At 35.6% G+C, this 27,031-nt stretch overlaps 4 protein-coding genes and 1 pseudogene across 10 annotated transcripts; all 5 read right to left on the bottom strand.

Moving 5' to 3' along the window:
• Nucleotides 1-1,156: 1,156 nt before the first annotated feature.
• LOC104765875 (helicase-like transcription factor CHR27) lies at nucleotides 1,157-7,786 on the bottom strand. Of its 4 annotated transcripts, none has more exons than XM_087501863.1 (12): nucleotides 7,568-7,682; nucleotides 7,184-7,454; nucleotides 6,932-7,077; nucleotides 5,656-6,821; nucleotides 4,909-4,980; nucleotides 4,757-4,834; nucleotides 3,686-4,658; nucleotides 3,201-3,331; nucleotides 2,726-2,950; nucleotides 2,045-2,614; nucleotides 1,711-1,920; nucleotides 1,157-1,531 (listed from the first exon to the last, which is right to left on the bottom strand). In XM_087501863.1, exons 3-12 carry the CDS (start codon nucleotides 7,035-7,037, stop codon nucleotides 1,427-1,429), a joined length of 3,636 nt encoding a protein of 1,211 aa, XP_087357989.1. In that variant the 5' UTR covers nucleotides 7,038-7,077; nucleotides 7,184-7,454; nucleotides 7,568-7,682; the 3' UTR covers nucleotides 1,157-1,426. The 4 variants fall into 4 exon arrangements, with proteins under 4 accessions (XP_087357989.1, XP_087357991.1, XP_087357988.1 ...); XM_087501865.1 differs by having other exon boundaries at nucleotides 1,743-1,920; XM_087501862.1 differs by lacking the exon at nucleotides 7,184-7,454 and having other exon boundaries at nucleotides 7,568-7,786.
• A 310-nt stretch (nucleotides 7,787-8,096) lies between these two features.
• LOC104765874 (mitochondrial import receptor subunit TOM40-1) lies at nucleotides 8,097-11,349 on the bottom strand. Its single transcript, XM_010489657.3, has 11 exons — nucleotides 10,964-11,349; nucleotides 10,270-10,351; nucleotides 10,085-10,184; nucleotides 9,912-10,007; nucleotides 9,752-9,802; nucleotides 9,576-9,641; nucleotides 9,141-9,242; nucleotides 8,894-8,962; nucleotides 8,707-8,790; nucleotides 8,505-8,600; nucleotides 8,097-8,396 (listed from the first exon to the last, which is right to left on the bottom strand). The coding sequence occupies exons 1-11, from the start codon at nucleotides 11,088-11,090 to the stop codon at nucleotides 8,343-8,345; spliced, it is 927 nt and encodes a 308-aa protein (XP_010487959.1). The 5' UTR covers nucleotides 11,091-11,349; the 3' UTR covers nucleotides 8,097-8,342.
• A 917-nt stretch (nucleotides 11,350-12,266) lies between these two features.
• LOC104765873 (uncharacterized) lies at nucleotides 12,267-14,376 on the bottom strand (annotated as a pseudogene). Its single transcript, XR_015590945.1, has 2 exons — nucleotides 13,385-14,376; nucleotides 12,267-12,802 (listed from the first exon to the last, which is right to left on the bottom strand). The product of XR_015590945.1 is annotated as an uncharacterized LOC104765873 (transcript).
• Nucleotides 14,377-19,617: 5,241 nt separating this feature from the next.
• Nucleotides 19,618-23,839, bottom strand: LOC104765872 (phytochrome-associated serine/threonine-protein phosphatase 1). Of its 2 annotated transcripts, XR_763933.3 has the most exons (11): nucleotides 23,444-23,823; nucleotides 22,981-23,127; nucleotides 22,829-22,896; nucleotides 22,490-22,547; nucleotides 21,875-21,985; nucleotides 21,734-21,784; nucleotides 21,483-21,626; nucleotides 21,296-21,391; nucleotides 21,132-21,203; nucleotides 20,626-20,800; nucleotides 19,618-20,253 (listed from the first exon to the last, which is right to left on the bottom strand). XR_763933.3 is itself a non-coding variant. In XM_010489655.3 (10 exons), the coding sequence occupies exons 1-10, from the start codon at nucleotides 23,522-23,524 to the stop codon at nucleotides 20,717-20,719; spliced, it is 912 nt and encodes a 303-aa protein (XP_010487957.1). In that variant the 5' UTR covers nucleotides 23,525-23,839; the 3' UTR covers nucleotides 20,341-20,716. The 2 variants fall into 2 exon arrangements, 1 of the variants encoding a protein (XP_010487957.1); XM_010489655.3 differs by lacking the exon at nucleotides 19,618-20,253 and having other exon boundaries at nucleotides 20,341-20,800; nucleotides 23,444-23,839.
• A 97-nt stretch (nucleotides 23,840-23,936) lies between these two features.
• LOC104765871 (uncharacterized) lies at nucleotides 23,937-26,802 on the bottom strand. 2 transcript variants are annotated; one of them, XM_010489653.3, is made up of 6 exons: nucleotides 26,649-26,802; nucleotides 25,977-26,092; nucleotides 25,059-25,867; nucleotides 24,870-24,975; nucleotides 24,543-24,751; nucleotides 23,937-24,451 (listed from the first exon to the last, which is right to left on the bottom strand). In XM_010489653.3, the coding sequence occupies exons 3-6, from the start codon at nucleotides 25,796-25,798 to the stop codon at nucleotides 24,181-24,183; spliced, it is 1,326 nt and encodes a 441-aa protein (XP_010487955.1). In that variant the 5' UTR covers nucleotides 25,799-25,867; nucleotides 25,977-26,092; nucleotides 26,649-26,802; the 3' UTR covers nucleotides 23,937-24,180. The 2 variants fall into 2 exon arrangements, with proteins under 2 accessions (XP_010487955.1, XP_087357833.1); XM_087501707.1 differs by having other exon boundaries at nucleotides 26,344-26,799.
• Between the last annotated feature and the right edge of the window lie 229 nt (nucleotides 26,803-27,031).

Genomic DNA, 27,031 nt, shown 5'->3' with positions numbered 1-27,031 from the left:
TAATCTCTAGTCACAATCGTGAATCACTTGAAGCTGCTGCTGCACCTCTTCAATTCATTACTTCCCCGTGATACTTTTTCCTGTCCTATTTTTTTTTCCAAGTCCCCCATTTAAACTTTTTTTTTGTGTCAAAATATCCTGAAGTGGGTTTCATGATAACCACAGTAGACTTCAAAACCGAGGACACAATCTAGTTGATTCATGGATGAAAAAGCCCAGAATTGTACCTCTAAAATTGTCAGAATTTTTTTATCTCTTTCTACAAAATATCTGACTATTTCTATGATATTACTTAGCCGTTGTATATACCTTGAAAAATTAAACAAACACAGTCAATTCTATTCACACTGTAACTTGAAGAAGAAAAAAACACAAGAGATCAAAATTAGCAGAGCACTAACCGACGAGAAGCACGTGCATTCACATACCAATAAATCACTATCAACCTCTAGCGAAATTTTTTAACACAATAAAAATAGAAAATAAAAAATAAACCCTCTGGTGAAAAATGGAAAAAAAGAGAAATGACTAAAGGGCAAAAGAGAAAGGGAAGAAGAAAGTCATACACAAAAAAATAGGGTCCCATTGTCTTCTATGTTGTCCCCTTCACAGGGCATTTAATCAACAAAAAGGTTCAACCACTGTGTTAACACTAATAATGATTCATCATCTTGAATCCCAAAGCTGGCTCTGTTTCTTACACACAACCAAACTTTCCCTTTCTTTGCAGTTTCCACTCATGTTCTCTTATTTGTGTGTATCACTGTATCTCTCTCTCTATATATATATATACCTATAACCTTGGTTTTCACTAATCAGTCATCTTACAACTTTGATTCCAACCTAATCTTCCACCTACAATGCGTCTTTAGTTTCTCCTTCATTTGTTCTAAAACCGTTCTTTGAGTGTATTTTCTGCATTTCTCATTTTATATACCTTCCTCTAAAGCAGCTAGGTGTATCTCTCCAATCATCGGCTTTAAACCAAGAAAAAAGCCATGTACATACAATCAGTCGTTTCATGGTATATGGCTGGCCTCACAAACTAATGTTTCCAGATTGTACATGAGAGCTCGCAATACACAACAGATTCTCATGCTAAACTAAACAAAAAGGGTACCAATAGTTGAAATTATCCAGCAATAGATCCTTTAGATTTAAGGTCAAACTCCTACGCGATATATACCATGAAAAGATTTAGTTATTTACATATGGCCTGTTTCCAATCGATGCCACTTGGAAACACAAAAATGCCTAGACTGGGTTCAAACCCTCTCGAAACCAAAACACTATTAAGTCCTAGAAGAGCCAAATCAAAATACAAGTGCAGCTAGAGTTTTCTTCCTGATCAAAATTCTGGCCTTCATCTCCCATATGTTGTACTAAGCAACCTACTTAAAAGGGCGGTAAAAAGTCTATGCGTGGTCTACACCATAAACAGATATTTGAGATCATCTACTGTTAGACGTGTTGCAGAGCTTCCACCATTATCTTCACCAAATGCAGATGAAACCATCTTCCTTTTCTCTTCCTGATAAAAAAGATACAACCATGATATGCTCGTTCTGTCAAAATTCATAAGCCTTCATATTCCACCATAAAAACTCCATCTAATATTTAGCTTGAAAACTACCATAAATATAAATCTAAAAGGGAACCGAAGGGAACCCAAAACCCAGCCACAGTGAGCTGATAGAGTTTGGAGATTACCTGAAGAGACAAAATTCTATCCTCAACGGTACCTTTTACAGTAATTCGAGTAACAGTAACTGGCCGAGTTTGTCCAATACGATGTGCACGATCAATAGCCTGATCTTCGGTTGTAGGATTCCACCAAAGGTCCAAGAGAATAACATGACATGCAGCTATCATATTCAACCCAAGGTTTCCAGCTTTTAGAGACATCAGCATCACCTTTACCTGTTAGTAATCTTCACGCTTTTAGAGAGCTTCAATATCAATACTCTACGAACATCCCATGTTTCAGAGAAACGACTAGTAAATTGTTTGAGAAAACATAATCTAAAATATTCACATCACTTACATCTGGATTCTTGCTGAATTCTTTCACGGCCGTGTCTCTTGCTGCTAGACTCATTGTGCCATCTAATCTTCTAAATACTATACCATTTTCAAGAAAACACACCTCAACCAAGTCAAGCATACTTGTCCACTGAGAAAATATAATCGTCTTTACAGCCCCCTGGCTAGGTAAAGATGAGTGAAGACTCATTGGCTCTACAATGGTAACATCGTCGTCATCATATGGCTGTAGCTGTGAGGAAGAAGGCATTTGACCACGCGGTGCTGAGTTTGGACTGTCTTGTTTGGAAAGCGACTGCAGGATATCGAGGACAGCTTTGATTTTTGATGAACTGAACTCGCTTTTTAGAAAAACTGATCTATCGACACCTTTATCATGTGAAGAACTACAGCCTAAATCATCAGTAATGCAATTTCTAAGAGAAGATTCAGAGAAAACAACATCATGCCCAAGCTGTTGTCTGCATCTCGGTACAGGGCACATGTCCTCATCGCCATTCATATAATCTAAAACACATTGATAGCAAAATACATGGCCACATAGCGTAACAACAGGGTTTTCTGGTGGATCCTGCGAATAAAGAGGAAACAAAAAAAATAAGTCAAGATAGTCAGGACAAGACCTAAGAACTAGAGAATAGTGAGCCTGAGACATGTTATATCTCAATTACTCTGCACTTACATCGCAGACATAGCAGATGGCAGATGATGACTCTAATAAGCGATTGATCAGTCTCATTCGAGTCTCCCTAGGGAGTCTTCTAGCTGCTTCTTCTGATACTTTACCAACAGGTTCCGAGTTATATCCTTTAACAAGTTGTGGGTGGTCGCAGGCTTGGCGTAGCCGCAAAAGCATCAGAAGAATATTTGCGTAGTTTTGACTCAAAGTTCCCGCAGCAGCATAGGCCTGCAGAGAAAATGAATTATCATCTTATCGGGTACAACCACTAGTTTCTGCTCTCTCGCAGAAACCTATAAATGACAAGAAAAAAAAAAAATCAGAAACATGTGCATCAACTCCAAATAAAACTGCTGCATAATAAGGTCACATTTATGAAACATTTAGTTGCTACAAATGCATCTTCTTTTCCAAAAAACTGCACATCAACTGTAAACCAAGAATGAGCAGATACTTTGTGGAGGAAGAAAAGGAGAACCTTGAATTGTGAACGAGAATCCGCTTCAAGCTTCCTGTAGAAAGACCGCTCCTCCACTGAAAACTCTACCTTGCTCAAATTAACTTTCTTTGGAGGTAGATTAATTATCGGTTTTCCATCAAGCAATGTTCCTATAGACAGCAGAACAGTAAATAATTAGCAGAAACCATTAACTACAGCACAACTACGTAAGGACATAAAAGGAGCAAAGAAAAATATCATAATACACATGAACAAGAAAAATACAAAGATGCGAAGACCGAATTGGTGTCTCATTAATCACTTGACCAGTGGACTAACTCAGGTGACAGCTTCAATAAACTAACAGGTACTCTCGTTAAAGAGTACATTATAGAGCTAATAAAATCAGCAAGTGTCGAGATAACATTGAATAATAATAATAATAATAGTAATCAGACTGTGAAGTCCTGGCAATCATAAACAGCTCAACCACCCATCACAGAGAATAAGGTTATGATCAGTACCTTTGGTGCGGCGCAGCATTATAGTCTTTAGAACAGCTTGAAGCTTCTTGTAACCTTGGGGAGAATTTCTGGAAATTGGAACCTTGATTGTATTATAAAATGACTTGTACGCCGCATATGGATCATATCTAAGAAACCTGAAATAGCTAAACAAATCATCAATCGTATTTTGTATTGGTGTTCCAGACAGACACCACCTCATTTTGGCTCGAAGAGTGCAACAGGCTTTTGCCACTTGTGTTCTATGATTCTTTATTGTCTGAGCTTCATCCAGTACTATTCTGAACCACCCAACTTTTGCTAAAGCTCCACAATCAGGCTCAGAAGAAAAAATGTCAGTGTTTTTTCTACCTCTTTTTTTACTCTTCTTATTGGCACTCGCCGTGGCTTTCCGTTTCTTATTCTTGGAGAAGCCAGAGGCAGTACCATATTTTTCGATATTTTTCTCATCGTTCTCATCCTCATCCACCAAAGGTTTTTCGGGAGCTTCATTAGTAACAATAGCGTAAGTTGTCACAACCACATCATATTCTGCTAATTCATTAGGATCTTTGGTTCTATTTCCACCATGGTAGACTAACACAGAAAGTTTGGATTCTTCAGAAACCTTCTCCTCAAGTTCTCTTGCCCACTGCCTTACAACACTCGCTGGACAAACAATTAATGTACCAGCAGCTGGTCTCTTCCACTTAAATGCCCGTGTTGAAGAATTCTCTTCTTCATCTTTGGCTTTCTCCATATCTGAAGCGCCATTCTCATCATTACCACCAGCACTCAGAACCTTGAGCTCACTCGAAACCTTGAACTCTAGTTTTACATGACTACCACTTTCATGCTTTGCATTGTCTGACTCATCATCAGCATCCAGGACCAATGCCTCAATTTCTTGATTGCTTGAACTTTTGGACTTCAATTGTGACTCAAGCTTTTGCTTTAGGATAAGAGCAATCGTCGAGACCGTCTTACCAAGTCCCTACAGAATAGACGTTACATAGTTTGAGGTAAATATCCACGTAGCAAACTAACAGTATCACATATATTAACTGGTCAAGATATTTAATCAAATGTGACCTGATCATCTGCTAGTATCCCTCCTGAACAGTGCAAACTTCTCGTTTCCTTCTGAAACATCCATGCCAACGCAATTTTCTGGAGACCAGTAGTAATTAGTACACAAACCAATACCAATGGCCAGTAAATGGAAACTTAAAACATGCTAATACCTGATGCCTCATAAGAGGAACTGAAAGTATACCAGGATGTAGATCGATTTCGGTCATGGGTTGATTCAAACCCTGCAGGATTAAAGTACTTGATTATCAAAACTGCAACTAACACGCCAATTAATACCAGGTTGATAATGGAACAAAACTGAGCTTTCAACACATTTATAATGCACCAGCTTAAAATCGAAAAATAAATGCTACATAGAAAGTCAATGATCAAAATTATCATTATTCCTCAAAACTGAGAAAAAGAATGCAGCTCATTATTAATTAAAGATACGGAGTATAAAATTGAGTAGATTCAGCATAGTAGTATGACTCAAACATCAATTAGACATACAGACGCTTATATAACTAGTAATGCACCACGAATCTCTGACAAATATTTAACCAAAATAAAATGAGCCAGATTTAGAGTCCAGTATTGCTCCATATTCACTATTACAATCATATCAAGAGATTCAAAAGACCTAGCATATTGTTAAGCTGGTACACGGGGAAACACGAACTACCTACTCATTATTCGGAGGTAAATCATAGAACACCAAAAGTCTTTTTACCCGGAAATATTCAGCCAGCTTTTTAACAGGGAAGTAAACAACAAGCGGATAACCCATTCAAGAAGATTTCATAGAGTCGAACCCGCCCAATCCAACTAAGAAGAACCGAACTAGACATACACGCACAAAAGAACAGCTAAATGTTGAAGTCCATTATAAGAAAGGTTGGCTTGAGGATGAATACCTGTAGTGCAGCCTGGTAGACCAGCCTCTCATCGTTATTAGCATTCCTATCTTCATCAATGCCAAACCTGTGCACTGGATCACTTGAACCAGCAAGATGAGAAACAGAAGCCGACGTTCCATGATTCAGAGATGGAGGCAGGATCCTAACCCCATTCATGCCACGATGGATTCCTATCTCAGCATGGGCTCCACTATAATGATCACCAAAGGTACTCTTGTTGCGTACAGGTGACACAGCTGGACGACTATAATCCGAGCTAAAGCGACTCCCACTGGCATTACTTGTATTGTTAGGGCCGCTTCTAGAAGGAATGGGAGGGGGATTAAAAGAGGGTGGAAGGGTTCTTTTAAGAGCTTGCTGAGACGGCAGTCTCTCATAGTCAGCACTATCATGATCACCAAAGGTGCTCTTGTTGCGTACAGGTGACACAGCTGGACGACTATAATCCGAGCTAAAGCGACTCCCACTAGCGTTACTTGTATTGTTAGGGTCGCTTCTGGAAGGAATGGGAGGGGGGTTAAAAGAGGGTGGAAGGGTTCTTTTAAGAGCTTGCTGAGACGGCAGTCTCTCATAGTCAGCACCAGATGCATTGGAAATTCTCGAGTTAACAGTGTTCCCATTCCCTGAAAAAGGCTTAGAGACTCCAGGCTGAGAAGTTTCACTCAAGGCACTATGGCGAGAAGCCTGATTTGTATGTTCAGCCATAGCATGACTATTCCCTGTTAGTGTTAAAGGCTTAGAGACTTCAGGCCGAGAGGTATCACTTGAGGCACCATTGCGAGGAGCCTGATTTGTAACTTCAGGCCTAGCATGACTACTCCCTGTTAGTGTTAAAGGCTTAGAGACTTCAGGCCGAGAGGTATCACTTGAGACACCATTGCGAGGAGTCTGACTTGTAATTTCAGCCCTAGCATGACTATTCCCTGTTAGTGTTAAAGGCTTAGAGACTTCAAGCAGAGAGGTATCACTTGAGGCACCATTGCGAGGAGTCTGATTTGGAATTTCAGCAATAGCATGACTATTCCCTGTTAGTGTTAAAGGCTTAGAGACTTCAAGCCGAGGGGTATCACTTGAAGCACCACTGCGAGAAGCCTGATTTGTAATCTCAGCCCTAGGATGACTATCCACTGTAGGTAAAATCATTCGAGGAAACGTTCTCCTGCCTGCAAGGAAAAGAACACAGCATCATTGTCGATTTACTCCATAAAGCTACCAAAACCAATCTCAAAAGAAAGACAGAAACTGACAAAGGATATTGTCAAAAAAACTGTACCAGCTAGCCATGGGGGATTTGCCCTGGTTTGAGGCGGTGACCTAACTGGCCTAATAACCTCGTCATCACTATCACTACCTGAACTAATTTCAATAGCAGAATCCATCGTAAGATCAGCACTAGGTCTCTTAAGAAACCGAATCAGCCTGCGAAGCAAAAGAATGGTGTTAATTCTCCAAAATGAAACCAACCACTACAAAGCCATTATGTAGAATCAAATAAGACTACTCCGGAGCTATATAATACACCCACCATTTGAACTAACATTCGAAAACAAAGCATCACCCTAAGCAAAAAGTAAAAAAAATCAACAAAAAGCATCAAAAAATAAGTTTGATTTTCGAAATGATGTAAAGTTGCTGACTTGGCGACACTACTCTCGAAACGAAAAAATCGGATGAAACGAAAACCCTATTCAGTGTAATCGGAAACTATTTTAGCAACCCAGAAAGCCATAGATGGAAGGAATCAAGCAATGGGCGGGATATTAAAAATCAATGGCGGGATTTGGATACGTAAAAACCTACACGATGAAGTAAAAAAGTAAGAAAAGTAAAAAAATACCAAAACAAAAAGTAAAGGAAGAAGAAGAAACAGAGCTCGAAATCGGGGAAAATGGAGGGAAGGAAACAGTACCAAGGAAGAAGCGAGTTAGAGATGAAAGACGCCACTGTTCATTTAGGGCTTTTTTTTTTTTTTGGTTTGCTCTCAGAATCTGTCCTTCTTCTTCACAAATGTTGCGGTTTACGACGAAGAAAGATGATGATGGTACGACTTGATGAGTTAACCCCTATCGTACAGTGTACACTTTCAATCTTCTGAAGTTCAAAAAAAAATTCACATTTTGCTCGGCCCACCATGACGTCTCTCGGCCCATCTTTTATTCCCACGTCTAAAACCTCTCTCGACCAGTCTTATATTTCCATGTCCACTCCCAGTGACCAGTGCTTTTTTAATTGCAGCGACAGTTTAGTTTTGTTGCTACTACTTCTTAGATTCAAGTTCAATATCTTCTTGTAACGCCAATGTTACAGCAAATAAGCAGACAGATAATGAACGAGGAAAAATAAAAAATGAATTCGATGTTTTGTTCAATGGAAAAGGAAAAGGAAAACGATACACCTCTCTCTCGGAAGTTCACAAAGAGATCTTAAAGCAAAGGAAGTAAAAACAAAAACTCATTTGCTTCTTCTTTCTTTTATAAAAATGTTCTTGGAAACGGATCCTAAAACCTCGGAATAAACAACACAACATTAACCCCTCTGGTTTTGTTCAACTTTGCCAAAAAAAAAGCCTAAACTGATGAAATAGAATTTAATTTAACCGAAATCCTGCAGCTTCAAACCCACTACTGCTGCAGTCTGATCTGTGCGCCAGGCTTATTTGTCTGCGGTTTTTTATATCCGGTCCTTTAACCAACTGTTAATCCGAAACCAAACTTATAGTCCTTCTTCTTGTGATCCAGCTGAATCAAACAAAACAAAACCACAGAGTTTTAAAGGCAAATCCTTTTACTTACTGTTAATACAAGAATAGTGGATATATAATTAAGTAAAGATAGATCATTGTGTACCTCTGCAGACAAAAGAAAATTGAGTCCCATACTCAATCTTTCTTCAACGAGCGCGGATGCAACTCCGTTGGAATCGATTTTTCCCCGCACACGAGCCTAAAACAAAGCCAGATTATTTTAACTATACGGATTTTGAATGTTCTTTTGTTGCTTTGTTTTTCAATTCACTTACAGTCCAGAATAATATGGCAACATTACTTACCTGTCTAAGAATGTAGTCATACCCAACACTAGCTGTAACATCTCTTGAAAAGTAGTTGAACATGAAATCAGTGGCAAGTGAAACCTGATAATGTGTCATGATTCACGGAAAATAATGATTATGTCAATGATTTATCTCTCTACTCTACAAAGTTTTAAGATGCAATCAAATGACAACGGTACATCACCTTCTCTGAAATCTTCTGAACATAGTTCATAACAACAGCACCGGTGCTAGCAACTTGTGCAGTGGCAACCTGTTAAAGAAAAGTTCTCAATGTGATGGGTATATAAACTGAGAGTGTTCACCAATAAAAAAATCTTATCTACATTCTACAAACTGAGTTTTTGAACCTCTCAATTTATAAATAGCTTGAAATAAAAAGAGAAGTGATAAACAGTGAGCTATCTTATAAATCAACTGAGAAGAACTACCATTTTATCTGACTCGTATCTAGCAGCATAGCCTATTCCCGACTTTCGAGGCACACCAGCCCAGAAAACTTCACCACCCAAGGATAGACGGTTTGTAACACTCTGTACAAAAAATTATGAGAGTGTAGTGAATAGAAAGAGCCAATACACAGGTAATAAGAAATATGCTTACATGTACCATCCTAAAAAGCTTTACTATTTTACTGATCAAACGAACGACTGCCCACGGTTAAATGATAAATATTACTATAACCACAGACCCAAAGCATGACAAAAGAACGACTCGAGGTTCTTCTATCATCTATGTCACAGCTAGATGACTCAAGGAAAACAGTACAAGGTTAAACATTCAGAGATGGGTACACCCTATCTATTTGACTACTCACTGAGAAATCAATAAAGTTTCAGCTATAGCACGGGACAACTCCAACTTACCTGTATATAAGTTGCTCCAATTAGAGCACTGTTTCCAAGCTGAAGCTGGGCTCTGTAGTCTGATCCCTACATAAATGTGAGAAAAAGAAAAGAGATTCGAAATTCGATGAACCAAATACTATAACCAAGGTGTATCAAAAGGAGAGGAAGTTATGTAATATAGAGATTTTTCTTACCATGTAATCAAAGTTGAACATTGCATGTGACAGATGTGGCTCATTTGTTATCTGGCAAAGAAAGTAAACAAAGATGACAAACACAATATAACAGAGAGAATGAACGTAATATCCAGCTACACCACAGATTAAACAAATTGTCTAAAGTTGCGGTATTCACCTGAGCATTCGCCTTCACAATTAACTTATCAGTTAAATCCGCTTTCAATCTCGCATTTAGTCTACCATCAGTCATAACCCTTCCAATAAGCATCAACTGCATATTAACTTTGTCATTTTCATCTCTTTCATGACAATAAGAATATCAAAACAGCTGATTACCAAAAAAATTACCTTTGGCTCAAAATAATTGGCACCAAACTCATAATGGGCAGTTGGAATTTTGATTGTTTCAGCGGACTGAGAAGGAACTTCTGTTGGCCCCATCATTACACTGTTTAAACATCAATATACATACTTAGTGAAGAACACAAATAGAACCATGTCCTTACCAATAGCTATAAACATAATCTTATTACCTGTGACTGAGAGAAAACTTTTGATTCAACGCCTTGGTAAAGTCGAAGCGTAAACCCTCAAAATTGTCCGCCTTTAAAGACACTGCAAAGCAAAATCAAACCAGTTAAGAAACCAAGAAAAGTAAAATCAAAATGCTAAAACCTGACATCAAAACAGTAAGCAACCATTAGGAGAGACACTCAAGATTTCCATATGACTAAAACATAAAAAGAACGCAGTATGGATCACAAATCTATGGTTTGAAAGAGATTAGAAGCAGCTAATAAGAGTTCAAAAACTTGATGTGACTATAAGCCGTTGTCAGTTAGTTCTATCTGAGAAATGGATTTGGACCAACTCCGAGGCAGGTAAACACGGTGAACAGATTCTAATCCGGATCAATTGAGCAAGTCTTAAACACATTATATCGGTTTCTACTGTATATAAATCTCCAAAGACCTTGAAATGATTCATTAGAAACGAGATAATACCCTAAAGTGGTCGACTTTATCCAATACAAACAAGAAGAGAGCTAAATCTCTAACAGAACAATACAATGCACTCAAAAGCCACACTCATTTGATCTCACAGATCAAAGAAACCCACGAATTGAGATATCCGAGAAATGCAAAATTAAGTTCTAACGGAACCAAAAGAAAAGAAATAAGACTAAAAAAAATATAGATCGGAAATGGGATATAGGATATACTGAACTGAAAGCTTCACGGTGGAGTTCCTCATAGGGAACAGGGGAAGGGAGGTTGGAGTAATCAACTTTCTCATCGACTTTAGTCTTAGCATCGACTTGTGCCGCCGTGAGAGGTGGTAGAAGATCCGCCATCGCCGCCACTACCGCCTTTGAAATATCCTTTACGGCGACAGTAGAACAAAATGGGAAGAAGAAAAAAAAAAGGAAAGGAAGACGAAGAGAAGTGTAAGGGTTTTCTTCAGTTTGGAGGCGAGAGTCTTGGCAAGGGTTTTGTAATTATACCAGTTCTGGTTTTCTCCGGTTTGTTGTGAACCGTATCGAGAACCGTTCGTTCGCCTGTCTCGCACCTGATTTGATTTAATTTAATTTCCAACCTCTAAAGTGGATAAGCGTCGTCGTCTATCATCCAATCACTTAATTTAACAAAAGTTAGTAAAAAAAAAAAAATGCAATGAAACTGGTTACATAAATTAATACTTGGTTTAGAATAGAGTTTGTGGAATGTCTAATGCTTAACTTAAGAAAAAAAAAATACAATTTCTTAAAATAAAACACAATGAAATGGGAGATTATAACGTGATATAAGTAGAATTATTTGTCGTAGTTATTGTATGTTACAAATACAGTAACTATTCATCGTGACTTGTGTCTGTACTAGATTGTGTATTTGTAATTCATTTTTATTTGTCTACTGCAACATGTCATCATAACGAAATGTATGATGATGTAATGTGTGACAAAATAATAAATATTTTCATACTGGATGTATAACATTAAATTCTTCATTTTTTGTTTCCTCTTATGCCCATTTCCAGTGAACAAACAGTCTTCATGTTTGTTTCCTCTTATGTTCATTTCCAATGTGAAGTAATCTTTTTCTCGGTTAACGCACTTTTATGTCTATCTCACAACAAAAGCTTATCTTCTCTCACAACAAAAGTGAAAATAAGCTTTTTATTTGTGGCCTTGAATTAGCAAACAAATTCTTCTAACAAGAGACTTTGGATATATATGATCTGAATTATGTGTACTAAGATAATGACAGTCTTGAGTCTTCCACAGGTTAATCGTTGTATGCAGATTGGTTTTAGAGGCTGCGATTAAAAGAGCACGTAAGGCATTTGAGGCAGCACAGCGTAATGCAAATAACGATTAAGAGAACTCATTGACCAATATAATTGCAAAGAAAGATGACACTGACTAGAGACCCAAGGAGACCCTTGACAACATGTCTTTCTCACATTAGCTAGTCTCTTGATCCAAAGGAAATTTTTATCTTTGCTGAGATGAAAAAGGGATGCTGATGACTTTTCTGGATGAAACAATACTCTTAAACGTGACCGAGAGGTTTAACATTTCACATATACCACATATACCAATGCCAAGAAGACTTGACCTACATACATCGATTCCTTTATTACCCTTTTCTTATTAAACACTATTAAGGATGTGGAAGTTGTGAACCAATAATCTTATTAGCGCACAAGGCCTAAGTTCAAGATACCCCAAGAAACATCAGGCCAAGATTGATCCTGTGACTTCATGAGAAGAACTCTAACCCAAGCAATCCAACCTTCCCATGACATCCTCTTGTCCCAAGGACTTCCCCATTGCAAGAGCAGGAGAAGCCCTTTCTCTGCCTCTATCTCTGCTTCTTTGAATCTCTTCTTTCCCAAATACACTTGACTCAACAACACATGTGGCTCTCCAACAAATGGGTTCTTCTCAATACAACCCAACAATATCTCCTCTGCTCTCTCCAAGTACCCTTCTTTGCTGATGTCACTACTCACAACTTCCCAGTACATCTCCCTTGCTTCTATCTGCTCTTTTGCATCCAATACCTGGTCCATTACATGTATGTGGCTATCAACAACAAGCTTAATTATACCCTTGACAACAACTGAAAATCTTGAGACACTGCTCTTTGATAATGAAGTTTCCTACCAATAATCACTTTTTAAAACTGTCATATCATGAAAGCATCTTAACCGTAGGTTACAAACGAAGACACCAGAATGATCTAGACATGAAAAAAACCAGCTAACTAGATACAACACAAGTAACAGTTAAATTTCTGATAGTAACTAAAACTCTCAGTCTATGTTCGCTTTCATCTTTCTTTTATGACCAAGTCTCTTTATGAATTGTGAAAGCTACTAAATTAAAGAAGGTACAATCCTAGACACGATGAAACAAAACAAATTTAGCTTAACTAGATAAAGAACACCACTTTTAGTAGCTGGACCCATGCCCGGCTCTACACATGTGCGGGAGGTGCTAGAGTTCTGGGTCCATGAATTTTTTTGCATTTTTTCTTTACTGAATCCAAAAAAAATTATACCTCAAAAGTTACAGGAAAAAAAAACCATTTTTTATTTTTCAGCTCAGGGACCTCAAATATTTTGAGCCGGGCTGGACCATACCTTGGTACAGAAGCTGAAAACTGGAGGCACCACGAGCTCAATATCCTCATCTCTCTCTTTTCTCAACACAAGTCCAGAACCAGAAACCCTTCTCCTCTCCTCCATCAAAATCTCCTCTTCTCTCACAATCAAACTAAAAATCGCTCCCATCCTCGAATTCGAATTCATCCAGAGCCCAGGCTTCCCATTCCCAGGCCATAACGCAGCCACGTTATTCCCTCTAAACTCAAGCCTCCCATCATGGTTACAGAAGAGCTCATCTTGAAACCCAAAAAGCTGATCACTAAAATCCGCCATAGTCATCAACAAGAAAACACCAATGACTCTCCTCGAAACAACGATTTCTTCACCTGTCTTGATATATGTTTCACAGCAACACCGTTCTCAGGAACCAAACCATTCACCTTCTTCCTCCACTCTTCATCCCCATCGAAAACCCCTTTCTCCTTTGCGTTCCTCAACGAAGCCTCTGAACAACCAAGATGCTCAACGAGCTCACGATCAGAGTACTTAAACAAAAGATCGTCGTGAATCAGAGTCTGTCTAGGAACAACGCAGAAGAGATGAATCAACGACTCGGCAGCTTCGCCGACGTGATCACGGACTACGTCACGGCCAGTTGAAGGATCGAAGATGGCTAAATTGACATAGGAGTTGGAGTAAGCAGAGTGGAATAGACCGCAGAGGCAGACGGATTCAGGAGCTTTCCATAGCTTGAGGATCTTGTAGATGTCGATCAGGTGATCTAAGAAGCTTCCGTGTTTGTGCCAACACTCGCCGGCACCGACGCTTTTGAGGACGGCGATCAACGACGGGAGTTTCGGATCGATCTTCTCTAGCTCTCCTCGGAGAAAGGGACGGGCTGATTCTAGAACGGCGTCGTTTGGTGATGAACCCATTTCGTCTCTATCTCACACACTCTCTCGTCTCTTCTGTTGATGATCGCTTCTTCATTGTCAAAAAAAAAAAAAATTACCTCTCAAAGTTTGTCTGATTATTAAAACATTGACCAGGTTAATATTTTTATGATTTATTCAATTACCTAATACCATTGATTCTGAGCCGTTGATTTGTTCATCAACGACACCTTTCCCACTTCTCAATAAAAAGATATTGATTACCAAAACCTTGATTAAAAGGTAGAAGAAGAGAAGTAAGAGAACTAGATAAGTATAAGGGTTTTCTTCAGTTTGGAGGCGAGTCTTGGCAAGGGTTTTGTAATTATACCAGTTCTGGTTTTCTCCGGTTTGTTGTTAACCGTATCGAGAACCGCTCGTCCGCCGGTCTAGCACCTGATTTATTTTAATTCCAACCTCTAAAGCGGATAAGCGTCGTCTATCGTCCAATCAATTAATTTAAAAGAAGTTAGTTAAAAAAAATTAATAAATGCAATGAAACTAGTGCTTTACAGCACACGAAATGACACACGTTGTAATTTATTTATGTATATTCATAAAATATTTTGGTTTATATATTTTTTATAATTACAAAATTAAAAATAGTGTTAAGTAATATATTTAGTTTACTTACATGGTAAATACTAAAACATATTTAGATAAGTATGTTATTTAGATATCGTTAATCCTTTGCACGGTAACATATATACAATGATCGTTTTGCAGTTTTTAAGTGATAGCGCTATGATTAAAAGGTGTTAAATTCAAATATCATATTTTAATTTTGCTTTAGTTTGGACTATTGCACATATATAATCTACACGTAATTATTTTAGTTTAGCAAAGACATCTCGTCCCATCCCGTCTTGCCATATCCCGTCATATTTCTTCTCGTCCCTACCCGTAACATTTTTTATATCCCATAACTAGTCTCTTTTAAAAATTTTATCGTCCAAATTTTTTGGGTAAGAGCATAACTAATTTTTATGCTTTTCTCACATTTTTGACATATAATTTATCTTCTTCTACAATAAAAAAATTTGTTGACAATAAATAAATTATAAAACTACTTTTTTTGGTGAATGCCAAAGGGTCAAAGGCCGCTATAATTTACTAGAAAAGAAAAAAAACGGTTACACGCAAATCCGTCTATGGCACCGAGTACCATTAACATCATCATTAACAAAGACTCAACTATAGTAGGAGCTACCGTAAAAACAATATTTAATGTAAAAAACTACTTACTAATATTCAATTTTGCAGATATATAGTAATACAATATAGTCAACCAATTGTAATTATTGAATTTCAAAGTTTTAAATACTTATTTTAAGATAATTACTATTTAAAAATACAAATATAAATTGAAATTTTTTGGAGCATTCTCAAAATACTCCTTTTAAAAAATATTCATCCATGTTAACTATTTTTAAAACTACGCTTCGTTATGTACAAAATGACTAAATCACCATTTTTGAGTGAAAGCAATAATGTACAGTTACCACAATCCAAACAAAATTCCGCCAAAAACTATACTTTTTCCGCCAAAATCAAAAATTTCCCACCAAACAATGAAAAAAAATTGGGCCAAAATTATGGAATTAGATTTTCCCACAAAAGATGTTGAAATTTATAACTTTTAAAAACCTATTAAAACCTTTTAAAAACCTTATACAATATTTTTAAAATGTTTTTAAAATGATTTTTAAAGGCATTTACAAAGTTCTTATAAAGATTATTATAAGGTTTTTATAATGTTTTTATAAGGTTTCTACTTATATAAACCTTTTAAAAATCTTTTTAAAACCTTTCAAAAACTTTTTAAAAACTTCTTAAAAACCTTTTAAAACTTTAAAAACCTTTTAAAACTTTAAAAATCTTGTAAAAATTTACAAGGTTTTTAAAAGGTTGTCTTGAAATTTTTGTTTTGGCAGGAAAATGTGTCGGAAATTTTTTGACGGGAAAATTTTGGTTTTCATTTTATTGATTAAAATATTTTTAAAGTAAATGTAAAATGGTCATTAAAAATTAGAGGAGGGCATAAATAAAAATGGCCAAAAAGCGTATTTTTGAAAAAGGGTATTTCTAACAAATTTTCAATCTTTGCTTCTTTTTTGGTTTTTAAACATAATTTTTTTATAATTTTTCTTAAACAACAAATGTAATCCATGAAACATTTTATTTTCATAAATATATATTATTTTTATTTATGATTACAAAATATATTAGTTACATAAGAGGTTTTAATAGGTTTTTAATAGGTTTTAGACAATATTTACAAATAAGTTGATTTTAGATATATTTTATATATCCATTAAAAAACAAACGCTTGTACAAACTTTTTAGATATATTTTTTCGAAAATTTTTTGGGCGGGAAAATATGTCGGAAATTCTTTTGGCCGGAAAATTTTGTTTTTCTTTTTATTGAATAAACTATTTTTCATCTAAGGGTAAAATGGTCACTAAAAATTAAAGGAAGGCAAAAATAAAACTGGCGAAAAAAGTGAGTATTTTTGAAAAAGGGTAATAGAGTATATCAAAAAGGGTATTTTTAACAAATTTTAAAAAAAAAATTATAATTCACCCACTAACCATACTAACCATATAAACATTATATACTATATATTTTATGTATTAATTACATATATTACCTTTATCCCAACCACCCCTACCACCACAACCACCACCACATCTGGTTTAGAATGGTCCATACGCTGTAAGCGTAGTTTTTTTAACAAATTACCATTATCCAAAAAAATAAAGAAAAAAAAAAACTCAAAACTGACTACTCCTTTAATAATGAGCCATGATTTAATGGGTCGACACCAAGCCCATTCTAAGTTAGGTTTCCAGAAAATTCTGGGCATATAAATGCACTTTTTCTTTTTTTTCAATATCTTTTCACGATCTCTCTTTTACGATCTCATCCCTGTAAGGTAAATCCATGAATCTAAGATCTTTTGATTACTATTAGATAGATCTAGTAGGTATAATCTTTTATCTGATTAAGTTATCCGATCTCTTTTGATGATACTATTAGATGAATCTTCTAGATTTTAGGATTTGAGATATAGTGAGGGATATGTGAGAATGATTATTTAAAGGATAAGAAATGATAAAAATCTCTTTATTTGCTAATTGAATTTTCATAAAATTTGATTTGTTAGTGAATTGACAAGTTTTGATAAGTGTAAAAACCTAAATATTTACAAACATATAACATTTTTTGGTACTAAATTTGTTCGTGCATAGAATGATTAATCCTATTTGTAATACTAATAAAATTTATCAGTTGACATCTTTGAATATAAATAAATAATAGTAATAATTAGATGGTGGAATCTACTTTCGCTTAGACTTAATAGTTCTGCTTAATTACAAATCATCAGTAAAGTTTAATCATTTAATATCGTAATAACTGGTCATACTTCACGAATGGATAATTTTGTCAATCATTGGATACAAAAGTCCTCAAAATTGAATACCACATCTGAGAGAGCCTAATGATCCACAAAACTGCCAGCTATCAAAATAAATTACGACAATATTAATTTAGGAAAAGCTTAAAAATACCTTATTTATATTTATACGGAAGTTTAATATCTTATATTTTTCATTGGAATATAAAAATATTTGATTTAAATATTATTGGACTAAAAATACATTATCCTTATATCTATGTATACATTTTTGGAGACATTTATGAAATAATCCTAAAATTCATATCTATTTACAATCATGTCATTGACATTAATTATTAATTTGTTTTTTATTTAATTAATTAATATTAAATTTCTATTTTTGGAAACAAGATTTCTCATCCTAAATAAGTTTGAAAACAAGATTTCTTATTATTTTTTGACAATAAGAAACATATCTAATAAAAAAAATCGGTAATTACACTTAAAATCTTTTATGAATATATATATATATATATATATATATATATTTTGTCAAACTTATGAATATAATTTTTTAGTTTCCAAATTAGACAATTTATAACAAAAGATAGTTAATGTGATAGCTAGAATCCCAAAATTAAATCAAAATAATAAGGTGATTATGAATAATTATTTTAGAGAATCTAATTATTTTTTTAAAAAAAACTCTATAAAATTTATATTGTTTCCTGTAATTTTGTTTTAATGCCATATCTTCCTATATATTGAACTCAGATTTTGTGTCTTTAATTATGATAGCCTCACGATAACCAAGTGGTTTTTTATGCCTGATTGGTAGTCTTTAGCCAGATGGTCCTACTTAATAAAAAAATGTTATATAATTAAAGAAAAAATGTGATTTTGAGAAGAAAATTCTTTATAGGTAATAAACTTTCCATTCAATTCAGATTGTTTGTAGAAACTAAGTGTTTTACATAAATTCAGTTAACTGTTATAGGACCAAATGCCATTAATTTTGGTGTAATTGTTCTACATAATTTTGAATTTAAACAATCATTCAAAAAAACTAACTGGATTTTTAAAGGTACCAAACATATTTACCATTCAATTTGATATCTTATTCAAGAAATAATAATAAAATATAAAAGATATTGCTTGCTCAGAGATTTATTTTTACTTTTATTACGTATTTAAAACTAATTTTTACTTTCACGGGTTTCGTATGATGAATTTTTACGGATTAAAAATATTTGAACATGTTACCTGACCCACCTAGCATGACGGGTTTGGATTATAGAACCAACACTAAAATTATTAGTTTATCTCATATATACAGTACTATTGATTTGTAATCATAGTTTTGAAAATTAACTTATAAATTATTTAGTATATGAACTACAAAATATTATACATACTATAACACATTCTTAGTATTCAAAAAAAAATAAAAAAGTAAATACACATAAAAATATACACTAACATATTATATAGGCATATACCTCTGTTTAATTCTAGAGAACAAAACAAATCTAAAATTTTATATTCTATCTACAAATTTAATGTAATTAGATTATAAACTTTATTAAGAAGAAGAAAAAAATTCTAAACAACATTCTAAATTAATTAGACAAAAGTTAATTAATTGAGAATTGAAAAACTAAATAAATTTAAAATTATTATTTAAAAATACAAGAATTTATAATTTAGTAATCCTAGTTATGAGTACATTCATACCCACAATGAGTGTTACATAGTCACTATGGCTTTTATCCCGTATGAGAAGGTATCAACCCTTGAGACAACTGGCAGACAAAAATTTATTTTTATTTGTTAGTGAATCCACAAAAGTTTGATGTGTAAAAAACTAAATATTTACAAAAGTATAACCTTTTTTTTTGGGTACTAAAGTTGTTCATGCATAGAATGATTATCCTATTTGTATACAATTTATCAGTTGACATATTTGAATATAAATAAAAAATAATAATAATTTTTTTTTTGTCAAACATAAAAAAATAATAATAAATGGTGGAATTCATAAGAAGTTGTTGACAAACAAACCAAAAAAAATAACAAAAACAAAAATATAGTTCGGCTTTCAGTTTGACAAATGCAATGCGTACGAAAATCTTCTCCAGTTCAGTCTCTGGCGTTATAGGTGTGCAAACATTCAAGACGCAAACATAGTTCTTCTCAAGTTACTAGCTTTGTTATTCTCGCTTTCCCCTCAGGTCTGCGTGGCGTCTTATATTCAACACAAATGCTTCTCCGAACTTTGTGTTTAACCGTGATTTCATTTCATGCGAGGGAGAAGTTTGTGATTTGTGATTGTGATTGTGGTTACAGCGACGATGATGGCTTTTGTTCCGAGACGCTACTTGTTTTCGGTGGTGTTTGTTGAGCTGTTCGCAAGATACTCACGGACACAGAGAGGTAGCACGGAACCATTGAGAGAGTGGTGGTTTTGTATACCGGCAGCTCCAGTGATCCTCCAACACGACAAGGACAATAAAAGGAAGAAGAACTGAGGAGACGTCAATAGTTATTGCTTACCAAACCCTGATTAAAGATCTGAAAGCCGTATCACAACAAAAGCGCAGGAATGAATAAAATAGCTAGAGCCCAACAGGTATTGATTTATATTACGACAGTGTCCCATTTGTAACTATGTTTAATTATTTTAAGAATTAATGTCATCTTCACAACAACAGCATAAGGAAACAGTGTAAGTGAACAATGAAAACAAATAGAAAAAAGCATACAGAAGAAAGATTTGGGGAAAAAAGGGAAACATGAGCAAAAGACTCAAAACGACTAAAAACTATTACCAAAGTGTTGGACTAATAAATTTCACATGGAAAATGTAACCTAGAGGAGGACAAAAATAATCGAAGTAAGTGAAACCCATCAGTAGATAATATATATATATAATTATATATTAACCTTTTCAACACTGAACATATTGCCAATGGTAGCAATGGCTTCATCATCATCATCTTTATCATCACAGCAAATATAATAATGTGTTGATTCTTCATAGGAAATACGGAACTCCACTTCTTGGCCCCCTCATTTGGTTGTTCTCTTCTGTCTCTGTGAAGAACTTCACTTCCCTTTCCTGGTTTACACAAAATATCTCAATAACTTTAATCATTTTTACCCATTGACAATGCAGAAAACTACGATCCATGACAAAAGCAGCTATTCGAATACTAAGCGCACATACTTTATCTATATGCGCACATACTTTATCTATTCCATATTTATTTCTATAACCCTCCTAAAACCCCGTTACTTGAAGAAGTTTATAGCAGATAAACAAGTGTGTGTGCATGTTTAATATAACAACTGAAGCATTAAAATACCCTCTACTTACAAAGAGATGCTGGCATGGCATGAAAAGAGAAGATAAGAGTATTCAATCAGATAAGATTAAAGAGATGGCTCACCATGTTGTCATTGAAACTCAATATAGACGCAACATTGCCACAGCGGTAACAGTAATTAGGTGCAGACCACACCTTACCAAAATAACCAAAAATGAACATCATTAAGCAGAGTTTCAAAACGCCCAGTATAAAAGATGTCAATTCATAAGACGCAGGACACTCACAGTTACAAGGCCTTTATCTTGGAACATGTACTTAAGACCTTCTTGGACAAGCTGGTGGGCGCGGCATACTAGATCTAGCTTGTTGATATGGTTAAACTGCACAAAAAGCCAAACCCAAATATCAGAGATGTGAAATTGATTTATTAGTTACAGTAGCAATTTACTATTTTGAGAGGAAAAAACATACCTCAGTGGTAACCCTGGATCCAAAAAGCCAACCAGCTCCACGTGGACTAACCGCCCATGTTTCAATATCTTCAGGATCGCTCCACATAAGATCGCAAAAGGGCCCTTCATGAGGAATTTCGCAATTTCGCTCGATCAGTCTTATCTAGTGCCCACAATAAGATGAAGAGTGAGTGGATGACCTTAATAACTTGCTGAGCTAGAAGCATACTTGACAGGTGAAAGCCAAAAACATTAATATTAGAGTTTAACCTGATCAATTGTCCGAACATCCGGGGAAAGGCCACCATGAACACATAGAACCTAGACGACGCAAACATTATATTAGTATAGCATAAAGCTTACTTATGCGTTATCAACGATAATGCCAAACTGCAGAACAAAATAACTCACTGTGCCATCTATAATAGCTGACAGGGTAAGATAGTCAAAAACATCTGTGCAATATCGCCACGCATTAGCGTTACCATACTTCCTTTGGCATTCATCATAGAATCCATACACCTAGACAGCATAAATGGTTATGTATTACAACGGAATATCCAATGTCAACAATCCATGTAAAAATATTTTGATCATCCTATCCACAGATTAAAGGAATCTATAATCGAATTGCATTCAGAGGTTAATTGTAAAAATTAATCTTCGCAAAGGTTTTTCAGGAGTGCGTTAAAATACAATTATCGCTAAACTTTCTGCCTTAAAAGCATATGTATCAACTAAGAGATTCAACAGTTTAGGGATGAAGATACAACAAGAGCTATAAGGAGAACACACATGCTAAAAAAAAAAGACTGGCACTATATGAAGCACCTTCTGAAATTAGCTTTCCAATACTCGATTCACATAAAATGCATCTTAGCTAACTTGACATGGCATTGCCACATGTATAAAATCAGAACTTTCAAAACCCTGCTATAACAACCAGAAGATAATCAAAATTACTTACCTCCTACTGCTGCTTGAAAAGCACAAGAATAGATAGTAAAGGAACAGAATAACACATACCTGCGTTAGCTGTCTACTTTCATGATTTCCACGCAAAAGTGTAATATTGGCTGGATGTCTACACATTAGAATACAAAAGAATTAAAAAACAACTCCATACCCACAGCAAAGAAAGCTAGAAATATATATTCCCCAACATCTTCCAAAAGAACATATATATATATATACATATAGTGAAAGAGCATATCTCTTCCAAGGAAAGATAAACAATTGTCAAGATTAATTGCTTAATACACTATAACCCATTTGTATTAAGCACAAAGAAAAGCACGAACAACGGTAAATCAAAGGCAAGATTCTATTATAACAGGAGTCCCGGAACATTTATGAACAGCTTACCTAGCTTTAAGAAGTAAAAGAATAGTGAAGACTTCAAGGCTGTTGTAACCTCTGTCCACAAAGTCCCCCTACGAAATTCACAGCAGATCGATCATGATTGCATGTGTATAATGTCAAATAAGAGAGACAACAAAAAAAGAAAAACTCTGTACCATAAATATGTAATTTGTCTCTGGAACATGACCTCCAGTCTGAAAAAGCTTCATGAGATCATGAAACTGGCCATGGATATCACCACAGACGGTGACAGGACTGTTTACAGGCTGTACGTTTGACTCCTCAATGAGTATTTCTTTCACCTGTAACATTACAAACATCATCTTCTGGTTATGCAATCTTGGCTACTCTACAATCAATCGCTGAGAAAGGAGGACATAAAAATCATATCCGAATACATCCATGGTTGAATACTTGAATAAAAAGAAGAAAAACCCTAAAATCACTACACAGAGGGTAATTAAAGACCAGATTCGAAGTCACGTTCCATCAAGATATACAGATACACTAAAGTAGAGAACATCGGCAAAAGAAGAAAGCTCTACGCCTCCTCAATCGACTCAGCAGGTACATTAATCCATTCAGAAGAGAAAAGCAAGTAAAGAGAAGATGACTTACGTATTCGCAAAGAAGCTGAAGCTCGTCCTCAGAAAGATGCTGACCATCTTTAACTTTGGAAATCCATTGATCCAAATCCATAGCTCCCTCTCTCTGTTATATACCTCTGACTTAGTAAGAACTTCACCTCTTTCGTTCGATTTCAATAGCGACGGGAAAAAGGAAGAATCGAATCGAATCAAGATAGATCTACCAGAGAATCTTCGACTTCGTTAGGGTTCTTACGTAAGAGGAAGAGATTGGAAAAAAAAAAATGAGAGAATGAGAGGTTCGAGTTCCACAAAATGACACAATACGGCAAAGGGAAAAAAAAAGATCTCGACCCAAATCCCAGATCGATCTCCGCCGCTTCAAACGCAAACCACACTTTTGCGTTTGTGTTTTTTTCGATCAAACGCAATCGTTGACGTACCAGCGTTTCATTGTAAAAAAAACTACGATTCTGATCCCTCTTAATTTTGAAAATTACAGAAAAGTGTCAAAAACTTTATGATTTGCGTCTCAACAACCCTCCTTGAACAAATTAACAAAAATTCCGATACAAAGGACATCACTTTGTTGAATCTTCAATCTCCTAAATGTACATAATCCAACAATTTACAAAGGACTAGATGTGAAATCTATATACCACCAATCCAAACCAAAAGAATCATCAATTAGTAACTTTTTCTTTTCTGTGTATAGGGTTGAAAAGAACAACAAAAAAAAATTAGCAACAACAACACTTGTGGAAGTTGCTATGAAGAATGGTGGCAGCAAGAAAGGACAAAGTTGTCCATGAAATGGTTAAGCTCAGCTGTATACAGTTCTGGGTTACTCCGGAAATGATCTACATGAGGTGAAGATATGAAGTTGCAAGCTCGGACCTCGTGTCCTGCTTTCCTCTGCTCTACAATGAATGATTCAACTTGTTCCGCAGGTATAACCCTATCTGCAGAGCTGTAAATGTACAACTGTGGACATCTTGGTTGTGCTGATGATAAAGTGTCTAGAACATCTGCGAGTCTCCTGTGAATAATATGATTGCGTGACTTTGTTAGCGTGAAATCATAGGAACTGGATGAAAGAATGTGTTTGATGAAAAGCTAGAGTTTGCTACCTGTTTACTTTAGGAAGATTTAGAATCACCGCAAAGAACTTTTCAAGGACCAAAAGCAAAGCAGTTTCTGTTGCGGCAGGTTTAGGCTGGGAGAAGTTTATACCGTTAGTTTGTGTTCCAACGTTTGACTCATATGATGAGCTTGCAGATCCTTTAGTGGCTACACTGTTCTTCTTCAAGAACGCAGCTGAGAAACCTGATGCCCATACCTGTTTTTACAAGCCAAATTAGTATCCAGAAATCTATAAAAAGAAAGTTCAAACGAATAGAGTGCAGAAATCTAAAAACCGCGTAAACATAGCTATGAATGCAAGAACCATTGCTTACCGTAGGATCTGCAGCAGCAACAGGAGCTGAATCCACTATGCAACCTTTAACCTTTCCCATCAATGATGAATCTTGCTTCTGAAACTTCTCCAAAATGGCTCCATATCTGCATATGCAATAGATCTGAGTTAAATGTAAAACAGCAATGTAAACACATGAAAGAAACCCGGAGATATAGATAGAACTCACGTTAACCACCCCGTGTTGCTGAAGGTGTGAAAGACGAGATTTTTGTTTTGCTCTTCATCTAAGCAATCAGCCAAGTGATTAACCAGCGACTCAATGTTCTTCTCTGCTTTTCCTCCAACTTGATAACTCATAATCTCATTCATGGGAAGAGTAAATGTGATGACATGGTAACCCCTTGAGGTATACCATTCCGCATATTTTTTAAGATGCTTCTGCTTTGATCCAAGCCATCCAAGCAAAACCACAACAGTTCTATTCTTCTCCAATGCACAGCTAGAGGAACCAGACACATCGACTGCACTAGTCTCAGGCAAATGCCATCTATATGAAACATCAGGAACCACAAGCGAAGCCCCGATTGTGAATGCTGATGGTTTCGATGCCTTAGCCAATTCTGCAGACTGATAAACACTACGAAGAGCAGACAGAGAAGTAAGAGAAGGAGCGAGATCACAGCACGGATTAGGAGCTAGGAGATCAACACTTGGTACAGGAACACGAATTCTCGACAAAAAGGATAAATCCAAGAGCTTGGATGCTGAGAGTTGAGAAACCCATAAGGAGCTATCGTCCTGAACAGAACCAGACACTGAAGCAGTAGCAATCTGCTCTGAATCAGAACCTCGAACTAGTGATCTAAGAGATGAGAACCTCTCAGAGACATCAGCAGAGACAGAAGCGGCTATAACAGCAGCAGCAGCAACAAGTGGCCGTTGGATGATCCCAGACAAAGAACCCATGATTGTCCAAAAATAAATATACTCCAAAATCTAGCAGCAGACCAATCTCAATAATAGAAAAACAAGTCCCTGTTATATAAGACGAGATAGATTTGTAATAAGTATGGAGAGACACACACACACAGAGAGAGACAGACACATGTTTAAAACGCGTGTATGGGACATGGTGTTAAATTACCTGGAAGGTTCTTCTTCAAACTCGGGCTGTCAAAACTTGACAGCCCGACCTCTGATGGACTAATGAATTGTCAGAAGTCAAAATCTATCTTTCTCTCCCACCCAAATAACACTTCCCTGCAAGAAAATGTTTCAAGTCAAATTTATCTGTTTTAGTTTAAACAGTTTTAAAGCTTATGATGTTGACACATAGGCGAAAAAAAAAAAAACTTTTTATCTTCTCTAAAATCATGATGATGATCCCCACCTCTAACAAAAAGTATTTTTTTCAATGGGATTATGTCTTCCCCTACCCCAGAACTGATGATGAGAAAAAAAAAAACGATGATAGAACAATTAAAACTTTTTATTCCCCCAAAATAACTAACCCAATGAGATGGTTGAGAAAAAAAAAGAAGAAGAGCTTGATCAATCTCGCAGATAGATCTCTCTCGACGTGACAATGGCGACCTTCCCTTTGTACGGGAGGAGAGGCAACGAATAAAGACAATGATTAAACCAGACGGAAAACCAAAAGATTTCGAAACCCGCTAACGAATTGGGTACGCAAAAATAAATCAAATCGAATTCCAGAAGAGCAAATTGAAGAAACTTAGAACAAAAACAGAAAAAGATGGGGCGGAGACAAGGAAGAGTAAATGTTGTGAATCGGAGCAAGAAAAACAAAACTCACCGCAGAGAGACGAGAAAGAGGGAAAAAAGAGAGATGAAATTTTGTGTTTTGTTTTGTTTTTATTTTTTAGGGCAAAGAGAAGGAAGAAGAAGAAGGTAATAATATAATGAACTCAAAATCTTAGAATTAAAATATGTTGTACAGTGCTGCCTTCGAATAAAAGAACCGAACATGTTTTTTGTTAGCTGTTTTTTTTTTTTAAAATTATAATATAATAATATATATTCAATCTTTGATATTTTTGTTCTTTTATTTATATTAAATATATTTTTTATATGACACTTTCTTGATCCGGAGGTTAATAAATTGTTTAATATTATTTTTATAAAAAATAGAGTCTATTTCTAGGCAATGTCATTTTTTTCAGATTATGCATGTAAGAC

The sequence above is a fragment of the Camelina sativa genome, chromosome 19, assembly GCF_030686135.1.
Source record: "Camelina sativa cultivar CO46 ecotype springtype chromosome 19, ASM3068613v1".
NCBI classification, from domain to species: Eukaryota; Viridiplantae; Streptophyta; class Magnoliopsida; order Brassicales; family Brassicaceae; genus Camelina; species Camelina sativa.
The sequence above is the reverse complement of the archived record's forward strand: the minus strand, read 5'-3'. Positions and strand labels throughout refer to the sequence as shown.

Excerpts from the sequence above, each read along its gene's own strand:
- LOC104765874 (XM_010489657.3), bottom strand. The coding sequence starts at position 11,090 with ATGGCGGATCTTCTACCACCTCTCACGGCGGCACAAGTCGATGCTAAG. Across the intron at positions 10,185-10,269 it reads AAGTTTTCTCTCAGTCACAG|TGTAATGATGGGGCCAACAG; the intron begins GTAATAAGATTA and ends ATGTTTAAACAG. Across the intron at positions 8,601-8,706 it reads ATGACTACATTCTTAGACAG|GCTCGTGTGCGGGGAAAAAT; the intron begins GTAAGTAATGTT and ends GCTTTGTTTTAG.
- LOC104765875 (XM_087501862.1), bottom strand. The coding sequence starts at position 7,037 with ATGGATTCTGCTATTGAAATTAGTTCAGGTAGTGATAGTGATGACGAG. Across the intron at positions 4,835-4,908 it reads TTCCTCTTATGAGGCATCAG|AAAATTGCGTTGGCATGGAT; the intron begins GTATTAGCATGT and ends ACTGGTCTCCAG. Across the intron at positions 2,615-2,725 it reads CCATCTGCTATGTCTGCGAT|GATCCACCAGAAAACCCTGT; the intron begins GTAAGTGCAGAG and ends CTTTATTCGCAG.
- LOC104765871 (XM_010489653.3), bottom strand. The coding sequence starts at position 25,798 with ATGGGTTCTTTGTCTGGGATCATCCAACGGCCACTTGTTGCTGCTGCT. Across the intron at positions 24,976-25,058 it reads AGCAACACGGGGTGGTTAAC|ATATGGAGCCATTTTGGAGA; the intron begins GTGAGTTCTATC and ends TTGCATATGCAG. Across the intron at positions 24,752-24,869 it reads TTGCTGCTGCAGATCCTACG|GTATGGGCATCAGGTTTCTC; the intron begins GTAAGCAATGGT and ends TTGTAAAAACAG.
- LOC104765872 (XM_010489655.3), bottom strand. The coding sequence starts at position 23,524 with ATGGATTTGGATCAATGGATTTCCAAAGTTAAAGATGGTCAGCATCTT. Across the intron at positions 23,128-23,443 it reads TTCAGCTTCTTTGCGAATAC|GTGAAAGAAATACTCATTGA; the intron begins GTAAGTCATCTT and ends GTAATGTTACAG. Across the intron at positions 21,785-21,874 it reads CAGCTATTATAGATGGCACA|GTTCTATGTGTTCATGGTGG; the intron begins GTGAGTTATTTT and ends TGCGTCGTCTAG.